The sequence below is a fragment of the Rhinopithecus roxellana genome, chromosome 6 (genome assembly GCF_007565055.1).
Source record: "Rhinopithecus roxellana isolate Shanxi Qingling chromosome 6, ASM756505v1, whole genome shotgun sequence".
Classification (NCBI taxonomy): domain Eukaryota; kingdom Metazoa; phylum Chordata; class Mammalia; order Primates; family Cercopithecidae; genus Rhinopithecus; species Rhinopithecus roxellana.
The window spans coordinates 153,066,312-153,092,276 of record NC_044554.1 but is presented as its reverse complement, the minus strand read 5'-3'; the positions used below and the strand labels follow the sequence as shown (position 1 = coordinate 153,092,276).

At 39.3% G+C, this 25,965-nt stretch overlaps 1 protein-coding gene and 1 long non-coding RNA gene across 7 annotated transcripts in view; one reads left to right on the top strand and one right to left on the bottom strand.

Moving 5' to 3' along the window:
- Positions 1-25,965, top strand: part of NPSR1 (neuropeptide S receptor 1) — a 234,901-nt gene that overhangs the window by 15,618 nt on the left and 193,318 nt on the right. For all 6 annotated transcript variants that reach the window (XM_030932653.1, XM_030932651.1, XM_030932654.1 and 3 more), the window contains exon 2: positions 8,488-8,620. In XM_030932653.1, coding sequence (XP_030788513.1) covers positions 8,488-8,620 — 133 coding nt within the window. The remainder of the gene's footprint in view (positions 1-8,487; positions 8,621-25,965) is intronic.
- The window catches only part of LOC115898285, a 137,477-nt gene continuing 136,313 nt past the window's right edge, over positions 24,802-25,965 (bottom strand). Inside the window, exon 3 of the long non-coding RNA XR_004058006.1 lies at positions 24,802-24,938. This is a non-coding gene — a long non-coding RNA (uncharacterized LOC115898285). The remainder of the gene's footprint in view (positions 24,939-25,965) is intronic.

Genomic DNA, 25,965 nt, shown 5'->3' with positions numbered 1-25,965 from the left:
CAGTCTCCAGACAGGTCTAGAGGCATTGCAGAGGGTGCAGTCTCTCCCTGTTCTAGACCCTTGTTAAAGTGATATGAAAAAACATTACAAAAGTATTAAAACTTGAGCTAACAACCAAATTTATATGTAGCTTTTTACAGGTTTCTTACTTTTGTGTGAATGTTTAAAAAATCTTGTCATACATATTTTCATAATTGAGTGTTACAACTGATGACAATCCTGGGTAATCCGGGACAGAATCCTCATAGTTCATGGTAAAACAGTTAGAAAATGTGAATGCCGGCCGGGCGCAGTGGCTCAAGCCTGTAATCCCAGCACTTTGGGAGGCCGAGACGGGCGGATCACGAGGTCAGGAGATCGAGACCATCCTGGCTAACCCGGTGAAACCCCGTCTCTACTAAAAAATACAAAAAACTCGCCGGGCGAGGTGGCGGGCGCCTGCAGTCCCAGCTACTCGGGAGGCTGAGGCAGGAGAATGGCGTAAACCTGGGAGGCGGAGCTTGCAGTGAGCCGAGGTCCAGCCACTGCACTCCAGCCTGGGCGACAGAGCGAGACTCCGTCTCAAAAAAAAAAAAAAAAAAAAAAAAAAAAAAAGAAAATGTGAATGCCAACAGGAGGTCGTGATGACCATAATTCAACTGTATTTGCAAGCATGCCTCCCAGCTGGGTTGCTCAGGGGTTGGTGGCAGGGGAGTGGAGGAGAGACAGATTTTAAAAAGAGGCATCATAGAAAGGAGATGGCTGTCAGGAGAAAACTGGCAGGCCCTCCTGAACTAGCCCAGTCCTACCTTCAGGCCTCCTTGTTGACCTTGACTGGTTATTGACCTGTCATTGCTTCTGTAGCAGCAGGTGGGGTGAGATGTGGGAAGAAGTTGGGATGACCTCCCGAATGACAGATTACCAACTGTCCAGTTACTGCTCGGGATCACCACATCCTCACATTGTGTCTTATTCTCCAAGTCTAATTAAACGGCTTCAGGAACACAGAACTTTGCTATCTGCTCCTACCTGTTTCACTTAAAATCACGTGCCCATGTATGTCTCTGCATTACGCTGTGACTGATCCCTAATAAAATTAGAGATTTTCTATCTTTGCACTTGATATTGCCAACTCACCTAAGCAAATTAATGAGGCTTTGAGTAGGCCTCAGAGCCTGGTGCTGTGAATGATGAAAGCCACACAAGTCTCAGTGACAGAGAAGTAGAATTTCATTGTCTTCTCACTGAGAAGTGACACCAAATCATTGAAACCTTTTTTCTGATACTTTATTTCCTATCTTGGAAAATAGCAGATATTTGCTCCTTCCTGTGTTGGAGATATTCATCTTCAACATCACATACATAACAACCTTCCTAAAACAAACCCTGAAAACATGAGGGGCATGGAAAGCTTTGTGACTCCCAGGACAGCTGATGTAGCTACATCTTGTATGACATTTATCACTACTGTTGTGTGGACGCCACATGTTGCCATAGAGTCCCTCCATTCCTCCAAGGAATGGACCTTACGCTGAGTCCTGGGGGAGACAGTCATGAATCCAACCCAGCCCCGGAAACCCAGCTTCAGGCAAGTTTTGGCTCAGAAAGAAAATGAAAAATTGTCTCCCCCTTGAAAATGAAAGTAAATGAGGCAACTTCACTATCCTCGAGCCAAAATCGGGGCAGAAAACTACTAGAGTAAGCAGGGCATGGTCTTTCCAATTAAGCAAAGTTACATTCAAATCCCAGCTGCATCACCCAATGAGCCAGTAATGCAGGTAAGTAACTTCTCTGAACCTCATTCCCTTACCAAAAGATTGAGGACAGTGATAACTCATTGGTCAAGTTGTGATGGTTAAGCGAGCAATATGTAAGGCTTATCAAATGATCCTCGGCACATGACAATCAATCAAAAACGTTAACTGTGCACCTACTACATACATTACAAACTCAGTAAGCCATGTACTGGATTAATGTGATTCACTCAAATTATTTCAGTCCTTCACCCTACTATTGTTAAAGATACTTAGGCTTTTTGTCTTCCAGTTTTCAGCACCTAACTGAAAAAGGAGATCATTATTCCTTGGATCTGGATAAATCCAGACTAGCCTGACAGATCCAGAATCGACTAGAGTAACTAATGTCCTATATTTCCTGAGATAATTCCTATTTCAAATGACCTTTTCTGTGATTCTTGTAAGTAGCCTTGCACTTGTCATCAACCATGTTTCCATCCGACAGATATTTATTAAGCACCTTCTATGGGCCAGACAGATGCCAGGGGTGGAGTTGTGAACCAGGCTTAGTGCCTGCCAGCATGGACATCCTTTTGGCTCTGGAAGCATGGCTCATGGAGCCACATCCCAGCTATCAGCCCTGTGGAAGCATCGCCATCATCAAAGGAACCCTGCAATTCATCTTTCTAAATCCCAATTTGCAATTATCCAGGTCTGCAGAGAACTGATGTCACTGTGTAGCCTGATTAACTTGAGGTTAAAAGCCAATCAGTCATGTACCAGCAACCATGTAATTGAGCCGAGAACAGGCCAATCTTTAGTTACTGAAACATTTTAAATACATTTCTTATTTCCACTCAGTATTTGACCATCTGGCTGGAATTTTGCCTCACATCACCACTAGGGGGCATTTTATGCCCAACTATATTCTGCAATAGTTTGGGGATGATGTTGGGACACCATCAGCACACTGTGGTGGAGGGTGGGTAGGGAGAATGCTTCTCAGGCTTAGTGAAATTCCAATAGACTAGTACCAAAAATAGGATGAACATGGTGAATTCAAGCATCACTCTGAAAAGGTAGTGAGTTATCACCCCTCAAATGTACGTATGTGGTCCACAAACCTCAGGGAGGAGATAAACCAATTTTTATTGCATATCTACTATGTAGCAGGCACTGAGCTAAAAACCTCCATCTTCATCATCTTATCCACCCATCACAACTATTCTGAGATAGGTTTTGTCTTCATCCTCATTTTACAAATAAGAAGGTCAGAGAGGTTATCACTTACAACCTATCACACATCCAACAAGTAGCAGAGACCGAGTCCAGGTCAGGTTGGTTTCAAAGCCTATCAACTTTTCTTCCACGAGGCTCACCTGGTTGTGATATTCTCACTCCTCTGAAATTGTTTCCTCAATCCCCATTACCATGACTCTCCAGATTATCCTGGGATTTGTATGTGTCTCTGTGTGCCTGTGGGTGGGGAGCGGGACATGCACGCGTAATACGCATGAATAAAGGAGCTGTGAATAAAGGAGCAAGCAGTTGAGTATTTTCATACTTAATGACCCTTGTACTAGTCAGTGAAACAGGATTTAAACTTGACTGAGTATAACTTATACACTCAACCTATTTTATTCCCTTGTAGTACCAACACCTTACACTATGTCTGGCATAGAGTAGGCAATTAATAGATGTTAGATGAATTAATAAACAGATAAATCAACATGGCTCTTAGAAAGACCCCAGAAGCATTTGGTCAGGGAGGCTTCCTACATCTAGAAGTGTCCTGAAGCCTATGAAGTAAGGTGAGATTATCTTCCAATAGAAAATTCCAAAAGATGTGGAGGTGGGGAGGGTTTGACTTATAGGATTTGCTCAGCCTGCCCTAGAGACCATCAGCCAATCAAAGGAAAATAGACCCCAACCTGTTTACAGAGCTCCTTGGACTTACCATCCCAAAGCACAGCCTAAGAACAAAAGCCCAGTCCAAGCAATCACTGACTCACCAGTCCCGGGGAATGATTTCCAATTCACTGATACATCACACCAGGGTGATTTGATATGTAGTGCTTGTCGCTCTGAACTTTCAACAATGCAGATCTGAGCCCCAGGACTACTTTGAAAAGACTGGATCCCTTGGCTTGGATTGCACTCTACAAAGATGAAGAAAGCAGTCATTTACTGCCCACTGGGGACCAGAAGTTTCTTCCATTAGACAGAAACTTCATTTCTGGAAATGTGAACTTTGCTGCCAGGGTCATAAATGCCGACTCTGTATGTGAAAAGCAGACCATTTACTCACTTCAGCATTTATTTTTCTGGAAACATGGCCTGCCTGTACTTACATGAGGAAAGGAAAACACGAAAGAGAGATATAGTCTGAAAATGTAATGTTGACTTCCAATGCAAAACTACCCTGAGTTCACTTATTCTCTTCCTCTTTCCAATTCTCATCCAATAGGCTATCAGAAGGTAATTTCAGTTGAAAAGCCTTCCATATCAGAAGTAGAAAAGAGGAAAGGTCCCTATTCCCTTCCACCTGCTGGAAAACTGGAGGAATGTCCACAACGTGTAGAGTAGGTAAGACGTTCTGAGGGAGGGGTTGACAGACTCCTCTGCTCTCTGACAGGAAGTAAAGGTCTTCCTGGGGGGTCAGCAGGGAAGAGATCAGCCCCCGGGCATTCCACTACTCAGAGTCCATCCACTGAGGCTGGGGCCACTTCCAGTGAGCAAATTTCTGTGGGAGGTTCACTGAATGCTACAGACCTCACAGAAGAGGATTGTGGTCAGTGCCTTCTCCCAGCTAAAAGAGTGTGGATGGCTGGCTAAGTAAAACTTGGGCGAGCCTATGGATGGCGCCAGTGAAGACAGCCCCAGTAAGGAAAACAGTCCTGTATCTACTATCTTCCTCACATCCCACCCTTGCCTCCTTCTTTGGCTGCTTCCAGACATTGTTCTCACCTCTCCCACCATGGAGACCTGGCTTTCTGGTCTGGCAAAGAAACATCATAAGTGCTTTAGCTTTTCTCTTCCTTCTTCTTTCTCCATTCAAGAATGAAAGAGTTCAACAGAGACCAATACAGTACTGGACAAGTGAAGAAATAAACCATCCCCTTGCACCATCTAGGCTGAGAGAAAAACGCTTTTTCAAGCATTTTTTCAGTTCTTTTCAATTCTTTTTTTTTTTTTTTTTTTTTTTTTTTTTTTGACAGAGTCTCACTCTGTCTCCAGGCTGGAGTGCAGTGGCGCCATCTCAGCTCACTGCAAGCTCCGCCTCCCAGGTTCAAGTGATTCTCCTGCCTCAGCCTCCCGAGTAGCTGGGACTACAGGCGCCTGTCACCTCGCCCGGCTCATTGGAATTTTTAAAGAAATCATTGCTTTAAGGCATCAACATGCTTCTCTTTATGAAACGGATTCCCTACAAGAAACGAAAGTAAATCTTGGAAAATCTCTTATTTGTATTCTCAGCAGAGCTTGAAAGGACATTGCATTAAGAAAAGGGCACTCCAGCCTGGGCGACAGAGCAAGACTCCGTCTCAAAAAAAACAACAACAGAAAAAAATTCTTATAAACTTCACTGTAAACAATGGAAAGCAGAATATGATGGGGAAGAGGGAGAGAGAAGAGAAATGCAGGGAAGTCTCATACAGTAAAAATCAAGCAACTACAAACTAGGTAGAGGTGCCTTGTGGATTCAGTTTCTTCTCCCACGTGGAGAACAGCAGCAGCAGAAGAGATAGCACCTCTTTTCCAGGCAGACAGTGTGCTGTAACACTTCCTCGGCCTCCTGGCAGTGCCAAAGACATGTATGGCGGCCTTAGCCAGAAAGAGGAGGCCATCCCACCCTCCAGCATGGGGCTGTGATAGTAGATATAGGTGACCCACTAGAGCTGTGAACTCCTTCAACTCTAGGGCTGAAGTACCATATTCAATGAGCACAGTTCTTGAAAGGTCTCCAGGGAACCCACATCACATCATGAACTAACCCAAACCTCTAAATCCCCTAAATCTTTCAAAGCTGAGAGAGAGAGTAATTCATCTTTAGGGATTGGTATAAACTGGGCTATGATATTTGGAGCCCACCCACTGGGAACCATGGATAGGGTGATTATATAATTGACTATCCAACCAAAGACACTTTTTGAGAGAGAAAGGGAAATTTAAATAATTATTTTGGGACAGCAGTTGACAACTAGGACTGTCCTAGGCAAACCAGGTTTCATAATTACCCTAGCCATGGACCATACTTTGAGAAGCACTTTCCAAAGGCCTCCACCACATGCAGCTGCTCATAGCCAAGCTCATGCTACACAGGTGGAAAAGCTTCTGGAAAACTGGGGTGCTTCCCTAGAAGACTCAGAATGTTAACAAGGAATAGGGAAAAAAGAGAACTAAGAGCTTGGCACAGGAGGGCTGGCCCAAAACCTGTGTCACAGCACTGCCCTGGGCCATTCACACCAAAGCTCATTCTAGAGACCAAAAGTATTTGATGGCCTTCTGTCATACTTTACCTGCCAGGCCACCTGCTTGATGGGCTCTTTCCTGAACCTAGACACCCCCAGGGACCATCATCCTCCCTGATAGAATACTATATTAGAATAATTTGAGGAACATAGACACATTATCCCCAACCCTGTCCCTCAACTGTTTCATCTGTCAGCACCATGGTGTCAGTGAGACCTTCTGATGGAGACTTCCAAGCCACCTGGCTGCTTATGTTAGTCTGCAAGTTGTTCCATTGTTATTTAAAAGAGAGGTCCTCCAAATTCAAATCACTTGTTTATGTCCCACTGCTGACACATCACCTGAATGGGAAGTGTCAGTCTACAACATCAAAGGCCTCTCCTGCTGTATCTGTTACTGACAGCACTGTTGTCCATCTATCTCAAAGGGGAGAATTCTCTTACAAAAATTCACTCCCTCCACTCAGTACAGTACTTTGCATAATAATTAGTTTTTATTCCTGATGCTTTATCACCCATTTAAAGACTGCTAGAGAAATGAGTTATCCAGGATATGACCCCTCTAGTCATCAAAGAACCAGAGAAAAAGTGTGTGGCTTGAAGCTGAGCAAAGATGGTGCCTTCCAAGTGGGATGTGACATATGTATGCTGGACATGATATATCCGCAGAGCTCTCCAACCCTGTCATCCTCCCACTCTAGTTGTGCAGCCCTCATCCTCCCCCCACATCACCACAATGCCTATCCTCATATCCACAGTTCTGCAGTTCCAAAGCCCTGACTTCCACCTAGGATCTCAGAAACTGATCTGTAAATCCAGGATGGAGAGCCTAAATATCAGATTGATAAAGTATAGGACTCATGAAGATGCTCATAAAAAATTCTTAGAAGGCCAGGTATGATGGCTCATGCCTATAATCCCAGCACTTTGGGAGGCTGAGGCGGGCGGATCCTAGGTCAGGAGATGGAGACCATCCTGGCTAACACAGTGAAACTCCACCTCTACTAAAAAATCAAAAAAAATTAGCCGGGCATGGTGGTGGGTGCCTGTAGTCCCAGTTACTTGGGAGGCTGAGGCAGGAGAATGGCATGAACCTGGGAGGCAGAGCTTGCAGTGAGCTGAGATCATTCCACTGTACTCCAGCCTGGGTGGCAGAGCAAGACTCTGTCTCAAAAAAATGAAGCAAAACAAAACAAAACAAATTTCTTAGAAGGACTGTTAGATTAATAGCATTCCTCCTTTTTTTCTTTTTACTAATTAATCATTTATCTTAATCTGTTTTATGCTGCTATAACAGAATATCAAAGACCGAGTAATTTATAAAGAAAAGTAATTTATTTCTACAGTGCCAGGTCTGGGAAGATGCTGGTATCTGGTGAGGGCTTTCTTGCTGCATCATTCCATGGCAGAAAGCAAGAGGGTGAGAGAGGGACAAGGGAAGAGAACTGAACTCATTCCTTTATCAGTAACCCACTCCTGCAATAACTAACCCACTCCCACAATAACGACATTAATCCATTCATGAGGGCAGAGCCTTCATGACCTAGTCACTTCTTAAAGGTTCTACCTTAACTCCATTGCTTTGGGGATTAAATTTCAACATGAACCTTGGAGGACACATTCAAACCACAGAAACATTCTTCAGTAGAACTTTAATATTACTGTCTTATAAAATTCTGTCAAATGAACAAAAGATAACCCATAATTATACTATCCTAATATGACTGCTTTTAACATTTGACTGTACTTCAGCCTTTTTGCTATGTATATAATTTTACAGAGTTGTAATCATACCCAGTACATGATTTTATCATGTTTTCCCACTTACCATTATATTATAGGTATTTTTAATATTGCTACATGGTCTTCGTGGTTGTCATTGTTAATAGCTATGCTGTAATAGTTCACTGAATTGAAGTGCTTTATTTACTTAGCTACCCTATTATCTTTAAACAATTTCTAATTTCTTTTTACAATAAATATGGACCTCTTTGTGACAGTGGTGTTCTTTTTCACATCTTGACCTACTTTTCACATAGTGTGACAATTACTTGACCAAAGAGTACAAACTTTTTGTCTCTTGACATATATTTCCAAAAGATTTTTAAAAGGTGTATTAATCCACTCTGCAGCTGGTATAAATGAAGACCATTTTGTCATTATTTTCTTGAGAGCAGAGCTTCCAAAGGTAGGGATATGGGGCCAGGAGGAAGAAATCCAGCACCAAAGCCTGGGCCATGCATTCTGTAAAGAACCCCGGTTCTCACTGGTACACTGGTCTTATTTTTCTCTGTTTCTTGCAGACTGAGCAATTGATAACTCTGTGGGTCCTCTTTGTTTTTACCATTGTTGGAAACTCCATTGTGCTATTTTCCACATGGAGGAGAAAGAGGAAGTCAAGAATGACCTTCTTTGTGACTCAGCTGGCCATCACAGGTAGGTCACTATGCAAGCGAGAGGGGGAAGCTGTATGTGAAGTCCCTATGGCTTCCTGCTTTTAATGAATTTTATCAGAAAAAAAAAAAAAAAAAGTAACACATTGGTAAATTTGGGAATAATTTCTGAAACAATATAAAACCCATGTTTGAATATTTCCTCTGGCATACTTAACACATATGAATGCCTCTAAGATTTCATTATAAAAGTAACTCACTACACTAATGGAAATACTATTATCAGTGCCACCAAATGGTTCTATAGGGTTTCCCTGTTTTTATACACAATAGCCTCCATAGTTTACTATGGTGACATTACCATATCATCCTGCATTATGAGCTTAAGGAATACATCCCAGAAAATGTACCAGCACTATCTCTATTCAATTATTAATGTTAAGTCTTGAGTACTTTGCAGATTAAAGCCTGTGGACATTGCTTTTGAAATGCAAATGATGTACAACACCACTATACTACTAGTATAATGAAGTAGTATAATCTCAAGATCGGGATGCTTAAGTGTAGACTTTGGAAATGACTGTTCAGTAGAAGAGTGAGCACAGCACACCTAGTAGAGGAATGGTGCAATATTCTCAAAGAAGAAAATGATCTGTGAAAGTAAGAGCCCCACAGACATGAGTAGAGCTCATGTTCAAAAGGAAAAGAAAAACACAACCAGGGAAAGAGTTTTGTTCTACAGGACAGAGAAGAAAGTGAGAAAATGGGATTCACAGAAGGTCCAGCAAAAGCCATGCTTGGAGTCCTAAGCTCTGGGAGCAAGACAGCTGTTATATTAGCTTAATTTGGATCAGACTATAGAAAAAAATGCAAAAAGGAAAATGTAAATATGAAGTGCTTACAAGGAGTGATGGTAAATGACTTTCAGAAAGGGTTGTTTGGTATATTTCAACCTGTACTGTTTTCTCAGCTGTAGTAATGGTAGTGGAGCTCTTTGGAATTTAGTCTTGAGCCAAAAATATATGACACTGTAACTTACAAGAGAACCTCAGCCATACATTGTTGGTAACCTGAAATACCCCTTTTTCTTTCTAACAAAGTATAACAAGCCCATCTGCTTGAGCTAGGCTGCAGTGGCCAGGGTAAACATCCAAGGCACCATTGAAAAATATAGAGAAGGTAAAAGGAGCAAGAGTTCTGAAGATGGAACCTGGGATGGGGGAAAGTTTCTTCAATCTTTCCTACCAACAGGAATTCTAATTTTTCACTCCTATGATTGCAGACGTAGAGGTAATTAGGATCATCCAGCAAATGCTTAGAGGCAAATATCCCTGGATGAGGATGCCACAACTTATTTTCATTATATTTCTTTGATTACAGTGTGGTAATGCATGTTGTATGGAACTACGTATTCTTTCAGAATGAAAGGATTTAGAGGTGGCAAGAATATCAGCTTGAAATTTACAGTTTTTTCATAAACAATAAACAAATGATAATTGAAAATTCACAATATATTATCAAAGAGAAAAGTTGTCTGTTCTATTCTGATACACAGTCATTGTATTAATCTGGGCTTAATTTCATGTACATCTCCTAGACAGTGTTTTTATTTGTTAATTATTTCTAGAAAATCTCTGGCAGGTCAGAAGCATTTTAAATGAAGAATTCCTGAAGTGAAAAACACTGCCAAAGGTCTAGGATTGAAGCTCCATAGTCTGAGATTGAATTTATATGTTATTGAAATTTCTTTCATACACATTTCACCATGATCACAGATCCTTTGGTACAGGAGGTGAGAATACATACCTAAGTCTTGAGTATGCATATAAAAGTTACCCAGGCATCAACTGAGGGGCCCTGTGCTTTGAGACATATATAAAAATGTGGTTTGAGTCCCCCATCGTATGTCAATGCCCTCCTTTAAGATTTCTTCAAATTCTGTGGAATTTATATTTTTACTTCTCTCTTTTGCTTCTTGCTTCCTCCTTCCACTAAATTCTTGCTCTGTCTCACCGGTATCTCATCTTTCTGAGCTCCTCTTTTTTTGTGGTTGTTTCATGCTGTCCCTAACAAGGCACTCAAGGCACCCTCCTTTCCTTTATTTTCTTTAAAATCATTCACAAAAGTATGACTTTCTATGTTTAAAGGACTTTTCTGAATATTTCAGGTAATATAAGGATATTGTGTCATAGAAAAGTAAATACCTTAAGAGCAAATATTTCATTTTCTCAGAACATTCAGCTGCCATCAGAAATGTTTCAGTTTGATCATGCCACTGCACTTCAGCCTGGGCAACAGAGTGAGACTCCGTCTCAAAAAAAAAAAAAAAAAAAAGGAAATGTCTCAGTTTTACTTTGCTTCAGCCTCACTATTCTATTCTCTCTTCTAAATGTCTAGTATCTTGTGTCAAAAAATTGTAATACTTTCCTCTATTTTTTGTTTTGCTTTGTTGTTACCACTACCAAACCATGATCTCAGAGACCCCTCAACTTCCAAAAAGCAAGTATCAGGCCAAAAAGCAAGTATGAGGCTTTTTTTTTTTTTTTTTTTTTTTTTTTTTAAGCAAAGGAAGTTGCTCCCTAAAAAAGAACCCTGGAACTAGTTACAATGATACACAGACAAAGAAAAATACACATTCATATTTATAGTTACATATGTCATGGCTAAAAATAAATTATTCTGAATTGTATAAAACTGTAAGATATACAGTGATAACTCAATAGTATATTGTATTAGTCCGTTCTCACACTGCTATGAAGAAATACCCGAGACTGGGTAATTTATAAAGGAAAGAGGTTTAGTTGACTCAGAATTCTGCATTGCTAGGGAGACCTGAGGAAAGTTATTAATACAGTCATGGCAGAAGGCAAAGGAGAAGCAGGTACCTTCTTCACAAGGCAGCAAGGTGGAGTGAGTACAAGCAGGGGGAATGCCAGATGCTTATAAAACCATCAGATCTTGTGAGACTCACTCATTATCACAACAACAGCATAGGGAAACTGCCCTCATGATCCAATTACCTCCTTCTGGTCCTGCCCTTGACACATGGGGGTTATTACAATTCAAGGTGAGTTTTGGGTGGGGACACAGAGTCAAACCAGATCATGTGCTGTGCTTGCAAAAATTTCGAACTGGTTTTATGCCAATACTCCTACCTACAATAATTAGAAAAGCTGGACAAAATCTAAACATTTGTTAGAAGGTATCGCATAGCTGCCAAAGACAACTAAGACTTGAGGGGCCAAGATTTCACAGAGCAGAAAATTTTATGAGATAAATACATTATTTGACACCACTATCCCCTTAAAGTATTAGCTGATTTAAAAGCAGAAACTGGGGCTGAAAACCTGAGTAGAGCTTTCGGCAGTTTCATTGGACTGATGGGGCAAAAATTAATCTGCCAAAGCATAGTGGCTTTGATAAATATTCCAGGGTTTCTATTGGTACTGCTGAAAGACACAACCTACAAGTAAGAGTAAACTAAAAATGGGTCAGCCCTCTTAAAAAATCAAATACAACCCCAAACCCGAGTGAAATCAGATGATCTACCTCTGCATGCACACAAACCATCTGTCAGTGCAAAAATAAATCTTCTTTGGGGGAAGAAAGCATTATCCCATATCAAATTAACTATAATTTTCCATGCACAATGTTCAGCACTTGATTAAAAAACAACCAGGAATGCAAAAATACAAGAATTGATGAAAAACAAGGAGAAAAACAGATAACGAAGAGTTGCAGAAGAGATCCATCTATTGGCATTATCACGATACAGAATTTATAACTGTTGCTTATCTGTTTAGAAACTACAAAATAAGATTAAAGGTTGAATATCCTATCTCCAGGCTTTTGATGCACCTGCCCCCTTAAAATTGGAGCTTGAGCACACAAAGACCTCCCTTTCCACACAAAGAACTTGGTGTAGTGGCACGTCCTCCACTCCACACCTGGATGTAATTCCAGCCATTTAACACACCTGCCCCAATGGACTAGGCGTTTGAGCCACCTCTTCCTCCCATGCAAGACCTTGTTGTGGCTGCAGTTTCTCTGCTCTTTCCCCAGACATATTACCCAACTCGAGGTGCACCTGCTCCCCCAGATTAGGAGCTTGAGCTACCCCTACGTTCCCCAGGAAAACTTTGTGGCAGCAGTGGTTTCTCTCCACCTTGCCGGGGCATATTTCCAGGCATTTGGCACACCTGATTGTCTAAATTAGAAGCCTGACCTGCTCCTCCCTGCAGAGATCTTCGTAGAGCAAAGCTCTCTTCACTCGATGCCCAGACATATTTCCAGGCATTTGAAACAACAACTCTTTTAGATTAGGAATTTAAGCTTCCCCCACTTCCTGTGCAGAGAACTTGGGACAGTGGACGTTTCCAGACTCTATGCCTAGGCACATCTCCAGGCACTTGGCAGCTGCCCACCAGACCCTGCCTCAGAGCTAATACTTCTGCCTGCCATTGGGAGAACTGTAGGAGAGCTTGCTTAGTCTATCCCACCCATCTTGGTCCCCACTCCAGAACTAAGCACGGAGCTCAGACCACTGTGCATTCCACAGATCAGCCCATTGCCCGAATCAACAAAACTTCTCCCAGTAAACAAGAATCAAGTATATACCCGTTTGAGTCAGCTGCAGCTGACCTTTATGCATAAGCATCACCTACTGACCTGGAGGTTGAACTGCACAATACAATAAGAAATCTGGGGCCAGGCGCGGTGGCTCACGCCTGTAATCCCAACACTTTGGGAGTCCAAGGCCGGCGGATCACGAGGTCAGGAGATGGAGACCATCCTGGCTAACAGAGTGAAACCCCGTTTCTACTAAAAATACAAAAAATTAACTGGACGTGGTGGTGGACGCCTGTAGTCCCAGCTACTCGGGAGGCTGAGGCAGGAGAATGGCGGGAACCCAGGAGGCGGAGCTTGCAGTGAGCCGAGATCGCCCCACCGCACTCCAACCTGGGCGACAGAGCAAGACTCCATCTCAAAAAAAAAAAAAAAAAAAAAAAAAAAGAGAGAGAGAGAGAGAGAGAGAGAGAGAGAAAATGCTTAGCTATCAAACCTAAGAAATTGGAAAACAGAGAATCCTATTCATTAAGGCTAAATTAAGCCTTCTGGCTAGTGTGATTTTGTAAGTTACTCTAAATTCCTATTTATAGAAATTGCTGGCCTGGCGCGGTGGCTCAAGCCTGTAATCCCAGCACTTTGGGATGCCAAGGCAGGCAGATCACAAGGTCAGGAATTCAAGACCAGCCTAATGAACATGGTAAAACCCCGTCTCTACTAAAAATACAAAAATTAGCTGGGTGTGGTGGCACATGCCTGTAATCCCAGCTACTTGGGAGGCTGAAGCAGGAGAATCACTTGAACCCGGGAGGCGGAGGTTGCAGTGAGCCAAGATCTGCCACTGCACTCCAGCCTAGGCGACAGAGCAAGAATCTATCTCAAAAAAAAAAAAAGAATTAGCTGGCCCGGCGAGGTGGCTCACGCCTGTAATCCCAGCACTTTGAAAGGCCGAGGCAGACGGATCACCTGAGGTCGGGAGTTTGAGATCAGCCTGACCAACATGGAGAAACCCTGTCTCTACGAAAAATACAAAATTAGCCAGGAGTGGTGACGCATGCCTGTAAATCCCAGCTATTCCGGAGGCTGAGGCAGGAGAATCTCTTGAACCCGGGAGGCAGAGGTTGAAGTGAACCAATATTGCACCATTGTACTGCAATCTGGGCAACAAGAGCGAAACTCCATCTTACAACAACAACAACAACAACAACAACAACAAAGGGCCGGGCATGGTGGCTCAGCTTATAATCCCAGCAAGTGTGGGTTTCGGAGGCTGAGCCACTGTACTTCAGTCTGGGCGACAGAGCAAAGCTCTGTTTCAAAAAAAGAAAGAAAGAAAGAAAGAAATCTGGGCAGGGCATAGTGGTTTATGCCTGTAGTCCCAACACTTTGGGAGGCTAAGGTTGGCCGATCACTTGAGCTTAGGAGTTCGAAACCAACCTGGGCAACGTAGTGAGATCCCCGTATCTACAAAAAATTTTTTAAATTAGCCAGGCATGGTGGTGCACACCTGTAGTCTCAGTTGCTAGGCAGGCTGAGGTGGGAGAATTATTGGTGCCCAGAAAGTCAAGGCAGCAGTGAGCCAAGATCATGCCACTGCACTCCCGTCCGGGTAACAAAGTTAGACCCTGTCTCAAAAAAAAAAAAAAAAAAAAAAAAAAAAGGAAATGAAAAGAAATCTGATAACATAAGTGCTCAGCAGTGGAAAATGTAATAAGCCTCCTAAGACCTCTACCACCCCAGCCTCATAGGAGGCAGTGAGCATGCTCACATACTCAGTACACAGCTACTACAACCAGCATTTGGGAAAGCCACCATACAAAGGCTACCCATTACCAAGAAATGCTTATACAGACTCGCCGCTGAAAGCACCCAGAACCAAATCCAAATGACCTTACACAACAGAAACTAAAGATATCTCCTCAGAAGAGGAAAAAAGTCACATCCAAATAAAAGCAAATTAAAAAAATTAGGAAAGATAGTTTATCTGGATGAGAAGAAACCAGAGAAATAACTCTGAAAGTATGAATTAAATAGAGTGTTACAACACCCCCAAAGGATCACACTAACTCTCCAGTAATGGATTCTAACCAAGATGAAATCTTTGAAAATATCTAAAGAATTCGAAATATTGATTTTTAAAAGCTCAATGAGATCCAAGAGAAAATTGAAAACCAACACAAAGAAAACAGAAAAAACAATTCAGGACATGCAAGAAGAGATAGTTATCACTGAAATAAGAGAACTGGAAATGTAAAAAGTATTGAAGGAATCACAAAATAAAAATGAAAGCTTCAACAATAGGCTAGACGAAGAGGAACAAAGAATTTCAGAACGAAAAGACATCTTTTGAATGAAACCAGTAAGAAAAAAATACAGAAAAATGAATTTTAAGAAATGACCAGTGCCTTTGAGAAATATGGGATTATGTAAAGCATCCAAACCTACAATTTATAGGTATTCCAAAGGGTGAAAAAGAAAAAGTATAGAAAACCTATTTGATGAAATAATTCAGGAAAGCTTCTTTGGTCTTGGGAGAGATTTAGAAACCCAGATACAAGGAGCTCAAAGAACTCCTGGAAGACACATCATGAGAATAACATCACCAAGACATATAGTCACCAGACTGTCCAAAGTCAACATGAAGGAAAAAATCCTAAGAGTGCCCAGAGAGAAGTATCTAATCACCTATAAAGGAAATTTCATAAGACTAACAGTGGACTTCTCAACAGAAACTCTACATACCAGAAGAGATCAGGGGCCTATTTTTAGCCTCCTTAAAGAAAATCTTTGCTAGCCAAGATTTTCACATCCTGCCATGCTAAGCTTTATAAATGAAGAAGAAATAAGTCTTAACCAGACAAATAAATGCTAAGGGAATTTGTCAATTCTAGACCAGACTTACAAGATATGCTCAAAGGAGTTCTAAACATGGAAAGAAAACAACAACACTCATCATCATAAAAGGACACATAAATACAAAGCTCACAGATCGTGTAAACCAACAGCACAATTGAAACTCCAAGAGAAGTAACAACACTGTAACAGGAATGCAACCTCACATATTAATATTAATCTTGAATGTAAATGGCCTAAATATTCCACTTAAAATATAGAGTGGAAAATTGAATTAAAAAGAGACTCAACTATCTGCTACCTACAAGATACCCACTTACTGACTAAAGACAGCTATAGACTCAAAGTAAAGGGGTGGGAAAATATATATCATGTAAATGGGAAAAAAAGCAAGCAGGAGTAGTCATTTTTATATTAGATAAAAGAGACATCAAACCAACAGCATTAAAAAACAAGACACAGAAGGGCATCATATAATGATAAAAAGTTCAATACAACAAGAAGATTGAACTATCCTAAAGTATACATGACCAACACTGGAGAGCCCAGATTCATAAAAATTACGACTACACATAAGAACAAAGATTAATAGAAAAAAAAATAGTGGTCTTCAATACTCCACTGACATCAGTAGACAGATCATCAAGGCAGGAAATCCACAAAAAATCTCTAGACTTAGTCTGGGTACAGCGACTGACTCTTGTAATCCCAGTGCTTTGGGGGGCTGAGGTGGTAGGATTATTTGAGGCCAGTAGTTCAAGACCAGCTTGGGCAATATACTGAGACCCAATCCCACAAAATAAATAAATGAATGAATAAATAAAAATTAAGCATGGTAGTGCATGCCTGTAGTCTAAGCTACTTGTGAGACTGAGCTGGAAGGATTGTGTGAGTACAGGAGTTTGAGGTTACAGTAAGCACCACTGCAATCCAGCCTGGGCAAAAGAGTGAGACCCTGTCTCCTAAAAAACAAGACAAAACGAAACAAAACAAAAAGAAAGAAAGAAACTCTGGACTTAAACTGTATATAGACCAAATGGACCTACTAGGTATTTACAGAACATTTCATTTAATAACTGCAAAATATACATTCTTCTCATCTGTGCATGGAACATTCTCCCAAATTGACTATATTCTTAGCCATAAAGCAATTCTCAATAAATTTTAAAAAATGAAATCATATCAAGTATTTTCTTAAACCACTGTGGAATAAAATTATAAATCAAACTAAGAGGCACCTTTGAAAACACACAAGAATATGAAAACTAAGCAACTTGCTCCTTAAATGACCTTTGGGTAAACAATAAAATTAAGGTAAAAATTAAAAAAATTTCAAAATGAATGAAAGTAGAGATACAACATACCAAAACCTCTGGGATACAGTAAAAGCAGTTCTAAGAGAAAAGTTGATTGAATTCAATGCTTACATTAAAAGATAGAAAGATCTCAAATTAACAACCTAACATTATACCTCTAAGGAACAAGGAAAGCAAGAACAAGCCAAATACAAAGTTAGCAGAAAAACAAATAAATATAATAACAAATATCAGAGCACAATGACATGAGATTGAGATAAAAAAAAAGATACAAAAGTCAACAAAACAAAATGTTGGATCTTTGAAAAGGTAAATGAAATTGGCAGCCTTCTAGTTAGATGAAACAAGTAACAGGAGAGACGATTCAATTAAGTACAATTAGAAATGATAAAGGTGATTGATATAGTTTGGATGTGTGTCCCAGACCAAATCTCATGTTGAAATACAATTTCCAGTGTTTGAGGTAGGGCCTAGTGGAAGGTGATTGTATCATGGGGGCAGATTTCTCATTAATGGTTTAGGACCATCCCCCTTGGGCAACCTACTGCCCTCATGAGAGTGAGTGAGTTTTTGTGAGATCTGGTCATTTAAAATTGTGTAGCACCCTCCTGCTCTCTCTCTTGATTCTTCTCCAGCTATGTGATGTGCCTGCTCCCTCTTCACTTTGCCTTCCATTATGATTGTAAGTTTCCTGAGGCCTTCCAAGAAGCCAAGCAGATACCAGCATCATACTTCCTGTACAGCCTGCAGAACGAAGAGCCAATTAAACCTCTTTTCTTTATAAATTACCCAGTCTCTGTTATTTCTTTATAGCATTGTGAGAATGGACTAATACAGTGAAATCACAACTGATACTATAGAAATAAAAAAATATCATCAGAGACTAGTATGAACACCTCTGTGTACACAAACTAGAAAACCTGGAGGAAATAGATAAATCCCAGAAACATACAACCCCCCAAGATTGAACCAGGAAGAAGTTGAAATCCTGAATAGACCAATAGCAAGTAATGAAATTACATCAGTAATAAAAAAACTTCCAACAAAAAAATCTCAAGACCAGACAGATTCACAGCTGAATTTTATCAGATGTACAAAGAAGAGCTGGCACCAATCTTACTGAATCTATTCCAAAACATGAATGTGAAGCAATTCCTATAAAATTCCTGTTTCTCTAAAACCAGTATCACCCTGATACCAAAATCATACAAGGACACAACAACAACAACAACAACAACAATACACTAGAGGCCAATAACCCTGATGGACATAGTTGCAAAATTTCTCATCAAGATACCAGCAAACCAAATCCAACAGCACATCAAAAAGATAATACATCACAATCAAGTGAGTTTTATTCCAGGGATGCAAGGATGACTCAACATACGCAAATTAATAAAATCAATAGACATGATTCACCACATTAACAGAACTAAAAACAAAAACCATATGATCATCTCAATACAATAAGGCTTCAATAAAACCAATATCTTTTGATAATAAAAACCCTCAACAAATTAGGCATCTAAGGAACATACCTCAAAATAAGAGCCATCTATTACAAACCTACAGCCAACATTATACTGAATGAGGAAAAATTAAAAGCATTATCCCTAAAAACTGGAACACAATGAGGATGTCTACATTCACCACTCCTATTCAACATAGCACTAGAAGTCCTAGCCAGAGCAATCAGGCAAGAAAAAGAAATGAAAGAAATTCACACTAGAAAAAAAAAGTCAAATTACCAAATTATCTCTGTTTAGTAATGACATGATTGTATACCTAGAAAACACTCTACAGACTCCAAAAGACTCCTAAACTTAACAAACAACTTCAGTAAATTTTCAGGATACAAAATCAACATATAAAAATCAGTAGCATGTCTATACACCAATAGTCTTCAGGCTGAGAACCAAATCAAGAACTTGATCTTCTTAACAATAGCCCCCCAAAATAAAATAAAATTAAATAAAATTAAATTAAATTTAAAAACACCTAGGAATACTTTAAATCAAGGAGATGAAATATCTCTACAAGGAGAATTACAAAAAGTGATGAAAGAAATTGTAGATAACACACATGACTGGGGAAACATCCCATGCTCATGGATTGGAAAATTCAATATCATTAAAATGACCATACTTCCCAAAGCAACCTACAGTTTCAACACAATCCATATCATATTACAAATGTCATTTTTCAGAGAATTAGAAAAACAATATTAAAGTTTATGTAGAATTTTAAAAGACCCTGAATAGCCAAAGCAATTCTTTTTTTTTTTTTTTGAAATGGAATCTTGCTCTGTCACCAGGCTGGAGTGCAGCGGCATGATCTTGGCTCACTGCAACCTATACCTCCTGGGTTCAAGCAATTCTCCTGCTTCAGCCTCCCGAGTAGCTGGGACTACAGGTGTGCATCACTATGCCCAGCTAATTTTTGTATTTTTAGTACAGATGGGTTTCACCATGTTGGCCAGGATGGTCTCGATCTCTTGACCTTGTGATCTGCCAGCCTCAGTCTCCCAAAGTGCTGGGATTACAGGTGTGAGCCACCATGCCTAGCATAGCCAAAGAAATTCTAAGCAAAAGAAAAAAATCCGGAGGCATCACATTGCCTGACTGTATACTAGAAGGCTATCGTAGCTAAAACAGCATGGTACTGGTACAAAATTAGACATATAGATCAATGAAACAGAATAGAGAAAGCAGTTATAATGCCACATACCTGCAACCAACTGATCTTTAACAAAGCTGACAAAAATAAACAATATGGAAAGGACACCTTATTCAATAAATGGTGCTAGGAAAACTGGCTAGCCATATGCAGAATGAAACTCTACCTATGACAATATACAAACATTAACTCAAGATAGATTGAAGACTTAAATGTAAGATCTGAAACTAAAAATCTTAGGAAAAAATCCTGGGAAAAACTCTACTGGACATTAGCCTAGGCAAAGAATTTATAACAAAGACCCCCAAAACAAATGGAACAGAAACAAAAATAGGCAAGTGGAACTTATTTAAATTAAAAAGCTTCTGTACAACAAAAGAAATAATCAACAAATAGCCTATCTGGAGAGGAAGTATTTGCAGATTATGACTAATGACTAATATCCAACAAGTGACTAATATCCAAAATATACAAGGAACTAAGACAAATCAACAAGAAAGAACAAAAAACCCATTAGAAACTGGGCAAAAGACATGAACATGGCCAGGCGCGGTGGCTCATACCTGTAATCCCAGCACTTTGGGAGGCCGAGCTGGGCAGATCACAAGGTCAGGAGATTGAGACCATCCTGGCTAACACGGTGAAACCCCATCTATACAAAAAAAAAAAAAAGGAAAAAAAAAATTAGCCGGGTGCAGGGGCGGGTGCCTGTAGTTCCAGCTACTTGGGAGGCTGAGGGAGGAGAATGGCATGAACCCAGGAGGTGGAGCTTGCAGTGAGCCGAGATAGCGCCACTGAAGTCTGGCCTGGGTGAAAGAGTGAGACTCTGTCTCAAAAAAAAAAAAAAAAAAAAGAAGACATGAGCAGACATTTCTCAAAATTAGAAATACTAGCAGCCAACAAACACATGAAAAAAATGCTCAATATCACTAATCATCAGAGAAATTAAAAGTAATACCACAATGAGATACCATCTTACACCAGTCAGAATGGCTATTATTAAAAAATCAAGAAACAATATATGCTGGCAGGCAAGGCTGTGAGGAAAAGGGTAGACTTATACACTTTTGGTAGGAATGTAAATTAGTTCAACCACTATAGAAAACAGTACAGAGATTTCTCAGAAGACTTAAGACAGAACTTCCATTTCACCAAGCAATCTCACTAATGAATATCTACCCAAAGGAAATGAAATCACTATATGAAAAAGACATTTGCACTCACATGTTCATTGCAGGACTATTCACACTAGCAAAGTCAGAATCAAGTTCAGTCTCCAGCAATGCATGATTGGATAAAAAAAAACTGTGGTATATATACACCATAGAATACTATGCAGCTATAAGAAAGAATGAAATCATGTCGTTTACAGAAACATAGATAAAGCTGGAAGTCATTATACTAAGTAAAATAACTCAGAAACAAATAAAATAACATATGTTCTCCTTTATAAGGGTGAGCTAAACAATGGGGCCACATAGATAAAAAGATGGAACTAATAGACACTAGGAACTCCAAAAGGGAGAAGGGTGGGAGGTGCATAAGGGTTGAAAAATGACCTATTGGTTACAGTGTTCACTGTTTAGGTAATGGGTACACTGGAATCACAATCTCCACTAGTTACAATATGTTACAATACACGTGTGTATTACAATATGCCTGTGTAAAAAAACTGCACACCTATGCCTGGAATCTAAAATTTAAAAGTCATGAAGATTGAATGTCCTAGAAAGGAATAAAACAAAACACTTAGGAACAGACAATTACAACTGAAGTTTAAAATACAATAGTTAAATTTAGCAGCAGATTAAATTGTAGCCAAAGAAGAAATCATTGAACTGGAATATAGGTCAGAAGAAAATAGATTGAAGCATGAAAAAGAAAGGATAAAAAATACAAAAAGAAAATAAAAAGCATATGGAAGTAGTGAAAAGGACTCCCAGAAAGAGATAAAGCCCAGACTGGATAGAAACAACACTTAAAGATACAATGGCCAATAATTTTCCCAAACTCTTTAAAGACATCAAAACACAAATGCATAAAGCACCATAAAGGACAACAGAATTAACAAGCAAAAACAAATATAAAGAGAATTAAAACACATGAAATGATAAGACTAAGTAAAAGCCCCATAATCTTGAATTTGAAATGAAAGTATCTATGTTAGCTCATGATATATTTTATGCTTAAGAGGAGTTCTTAAGGATACATACCAAAATGTTTACAGGTAAACTGATAACACATCTGGGATTTACTTCAAAATAATTTGAGGGTGGGGGTGAGTTGAGATGTATAGATGTGACAAAATTGATATTGATAACTGTTGGAGGTTGGTGGTGAGTACATTGAATTCTTTATATTTTTTATACTATTCTCTCTACTTTTATATAAGTTTGAGATTTTTTCATAATAAAATTCAAAACAAAAAATATACATGATTACAATGAAACAAAATAAAGAGATTTGGGTAGTTAAAGATATTAAAGTTCTTGGATTGCCTGGATGTCGTAAAAGTACTAATTTCTATTAGATTTTAATGTCAAGGAGGTGTGTTAAAATCTCTAAAGTAATCATCCCAAATTATGAAAACTGACATTACTAGCAAGCTAAAGAAGGCAAAAATGCAGTATTTGAATATGCAAATATTTATGTTTATATATACAGTTGTTCCCCAGTATCCACAGAGGATTGGTTCCAGAATCCCCTGCCAATACAAAAATTTGAGGATGCTTAAGTTCTTTATATAAAATGGATAGTATTTGCATAAAACCTACATACATCCTCCTGTATACTTTGTCATCTCTACATTATTTATAATTTCTAATGGAATATAAATTCTATATAAAAATTATTAAACTATATTCTTAAAATTTGTATCATTTTATTATTATATTGTTATTTTATACTTTCTTAATATTTTTAATCTGCAGTTGATAGAATCCAAGGATGTGGAACTCACAGATACAAAGAGCCAATTAGAATACATACATGATATATATAATCAATCTAAGGAAAGTTAAGACAGGAGAGAAAAAATATGAGAATTATTAGAACAAGTAAGACAAATAGGCCAGTACACTTAACCTCAAATATATCAGTAATTGCATTAATTGTAAATGGACTAAATATTCCCATTAAGATAACAGGATTGTCAGAGTAGCTTTTCTAATTACCTATTTTCATGTGTTTATAAAAGGTGTACACCATAAATAAAATGATGCAGGCTAAAATTAAAAGGAAAAGGATAGTAAAGTAAAATGGTAAAAAAATAATGAAACAAAACAAAACACAAAGTAAATGTAAGCCAATGCAGCTCCATAGGTGTATCAAAAATTTATATATTTGCTGTGATTCTAAAAAAATAGTGAAACAAAACAAAACACAAAGTAAATGTAAGCCAATGCAGCTCCATAGGTGTATCAAAAATTTATATATTTGCTGTGATTCTTGGAATCACTTGTAGCTTTATCTGTGTCTTAGAATTTGCTTTGATAGGAATACAAAGACAGGAGGGCTTCTAAAGCCAGCAATGTTCTATTTCTTGACGTTGCTTGTAGTTACGTGGGTGTGTTCCCCTTGTAACAATTCACCAAATTATATACTTAAGATTTTGTGTACTTTTATTTATGTATTTTATTTCAATAAAAAGTTTATTTACAAAATATATCACATTAATCCAGAGCAGGGGTTGCAATCTCAGATAGCTTTAGGAATCAAGCAGGTAATGTAAACATGTAAAAGAGCCAAGAGGAAGAGACAAAATGAAAACAGAGATAAAACCAGAGAATGAATGCCCTGCCTAAAGACATTAAAATCAATTTTTGTCAAACACTGTGCAGATCGAACAAATCACACACGCAGGCCATATTTGACCTAAGGGTGACTTTCTTACAGCAACTGATATACCAAATTTAAACATCAGAATTTGAAAAGTGTGCCACTATTAAATTCTAGCCCACCTCTGAAGTATGAACCCCACCTTCAATTTGTGAGGTAGAGTATCAGTCTTTACTGGTGGATTGTGAGAAGTGAGGCCAAGAAGTTGGAGGGGTTAACATTTACAGTGGTTTAGAGAAATCATATGTTTGACAAGGCTTAAAATCCCTTCTGTTCGAAAAACATCTTATATTAGGATTATCTTTTCCTAATGTGTTTATTATTGCTATTATTATAATTTTTAAAGAAATCTGAACTACTATATGCCTCAGAGACCACAACAGTGAGAACAAAAATATAAAGGAAAATTTTCAAATGATGGGAAGTCCAACCCATATAACCTGAAATCTTCATGATTTTCAGATGACCATCTGATTAAGGAGAAAAGTCAAGATAAGCACATATTCGTATCTGCTTATTTCTAGAATTGTTCTATCAGAAGACCATAAATTGGTCATATGAGGGGAAGAAACACTGACACAATACTGGCTGTATTAGGATGATATTAAAAGAGGCTGCTGGCTTAAGCTTAGCATGGATGAGTTGTTCTCACATAAAGATGCTGCTGTTGGCCAGGTGTGGTGGCTCACGCCTGTAATCCCAGCACTTCGGAAGGCCTAGGTGAGTAGATCCCTTGTGTCCAAGTGTTAAAGACCTGCCTTAGCAACATAGTGAGACCCCGTCTCTACTAAAATTTTTTTAACTAAAAGTTTAAAAAAATATTAAATGGTGCTGTTATTATTAGTGCATTCCTGCAATGCTAATATACTTGCATAAATATAGTTACGATTTTATAGGTGTTTTCCTCTTAGCCTCAAGAAGGGACATGTTTTAGTCTAGACACTGTCATAACAAAATAATATGAACTATGTGGCTCAAACAACAGAAATTTATTCCCTCACAGCCCTGTAGGTTTGAAGTTCAACATTAGGATGCCAGCATGGTGGGGCTGTCTTCTTGGGTTGCAGATGTCACCATCTTGCTGCATCCTCAAGTGGCCTTTCTGCAATGCCTCTGCACAAAGAGAAAGAAACAGCAAGTTATGTGGTGTCTCTTCTTGTAAGCTCACTAATCCTATGGAATCAGGGCCCCACCCTTGTTAACCTTGATTATTTTGACAGAGGTCATATGTTCAAATACAGTCGCATTGGGAGTTAGAGATTCAACATATAAATTTTAGGGGAACACAAACATTCTGGCTGTAACAGTTGGAAAGAGACAGGTTGGGCAAAACACAGTTGAGGGAACAGAGGTGCTAGAAGAAATGTAGTAGTAGCAAAAGGTGAGGGTGGGGAGATAATAGGAGCTTCATATGTCTTGCTAAGAAGTTCAGGCTTTGCTTTTAGTACAGACCCTCTTCTGCTAGCTTTGTACAAGCCACCATCACCTTTGATGCAGATTACTACAAAAGCCACCCAAGGTGTATAGAGTGAGAAAACACACACTTAAATTAATACATGGCCAGGTTTTGCTGGTAATTTGGGAACACAGTAAGGGAAGGAAAACAACCTTGTTGTGAAGAGGGCAAACCAAGGAAGGTCTGAAAGACAAAGAGACAGTGGAAGTTCAAGGAACCGGAGGTCATCCCAAAGTCATAAGGTGGATGTAACGAGAGCACCTAACAACAGAGCTGGAAGGAAGGAAGGAAGGACCTGTTTAGGAAGCAAGATATTCCCAGATGAATATTGCAGAGGTGGTATAACTCAGCGCAACGATTGTATGGGTAGCCAAGGTAGGGTGGCAGGGAGAGTCACTAGCAAACATGGCCACAATAATGGAAACTAAACTTGGTAAGTGTTTACCATGCACCAGGCTCTGTGCTACATGCTTTCTGCAGATTATCTCATTTCATCCTCACACAGGGATTTAAGCCTCAAATTTCTTTCAGAGAAGACATAAAAATTACCACGAGGAAGAGCATGAAAAGATGTTCATTAGCATTAGTCATTAGAGGAAACGCAAATCCAAAGATCAGGGAGATACCACTTCACACCCACCAGAATGGCGATTCCCCTAGAAAACAATATACTAAATCACTCTT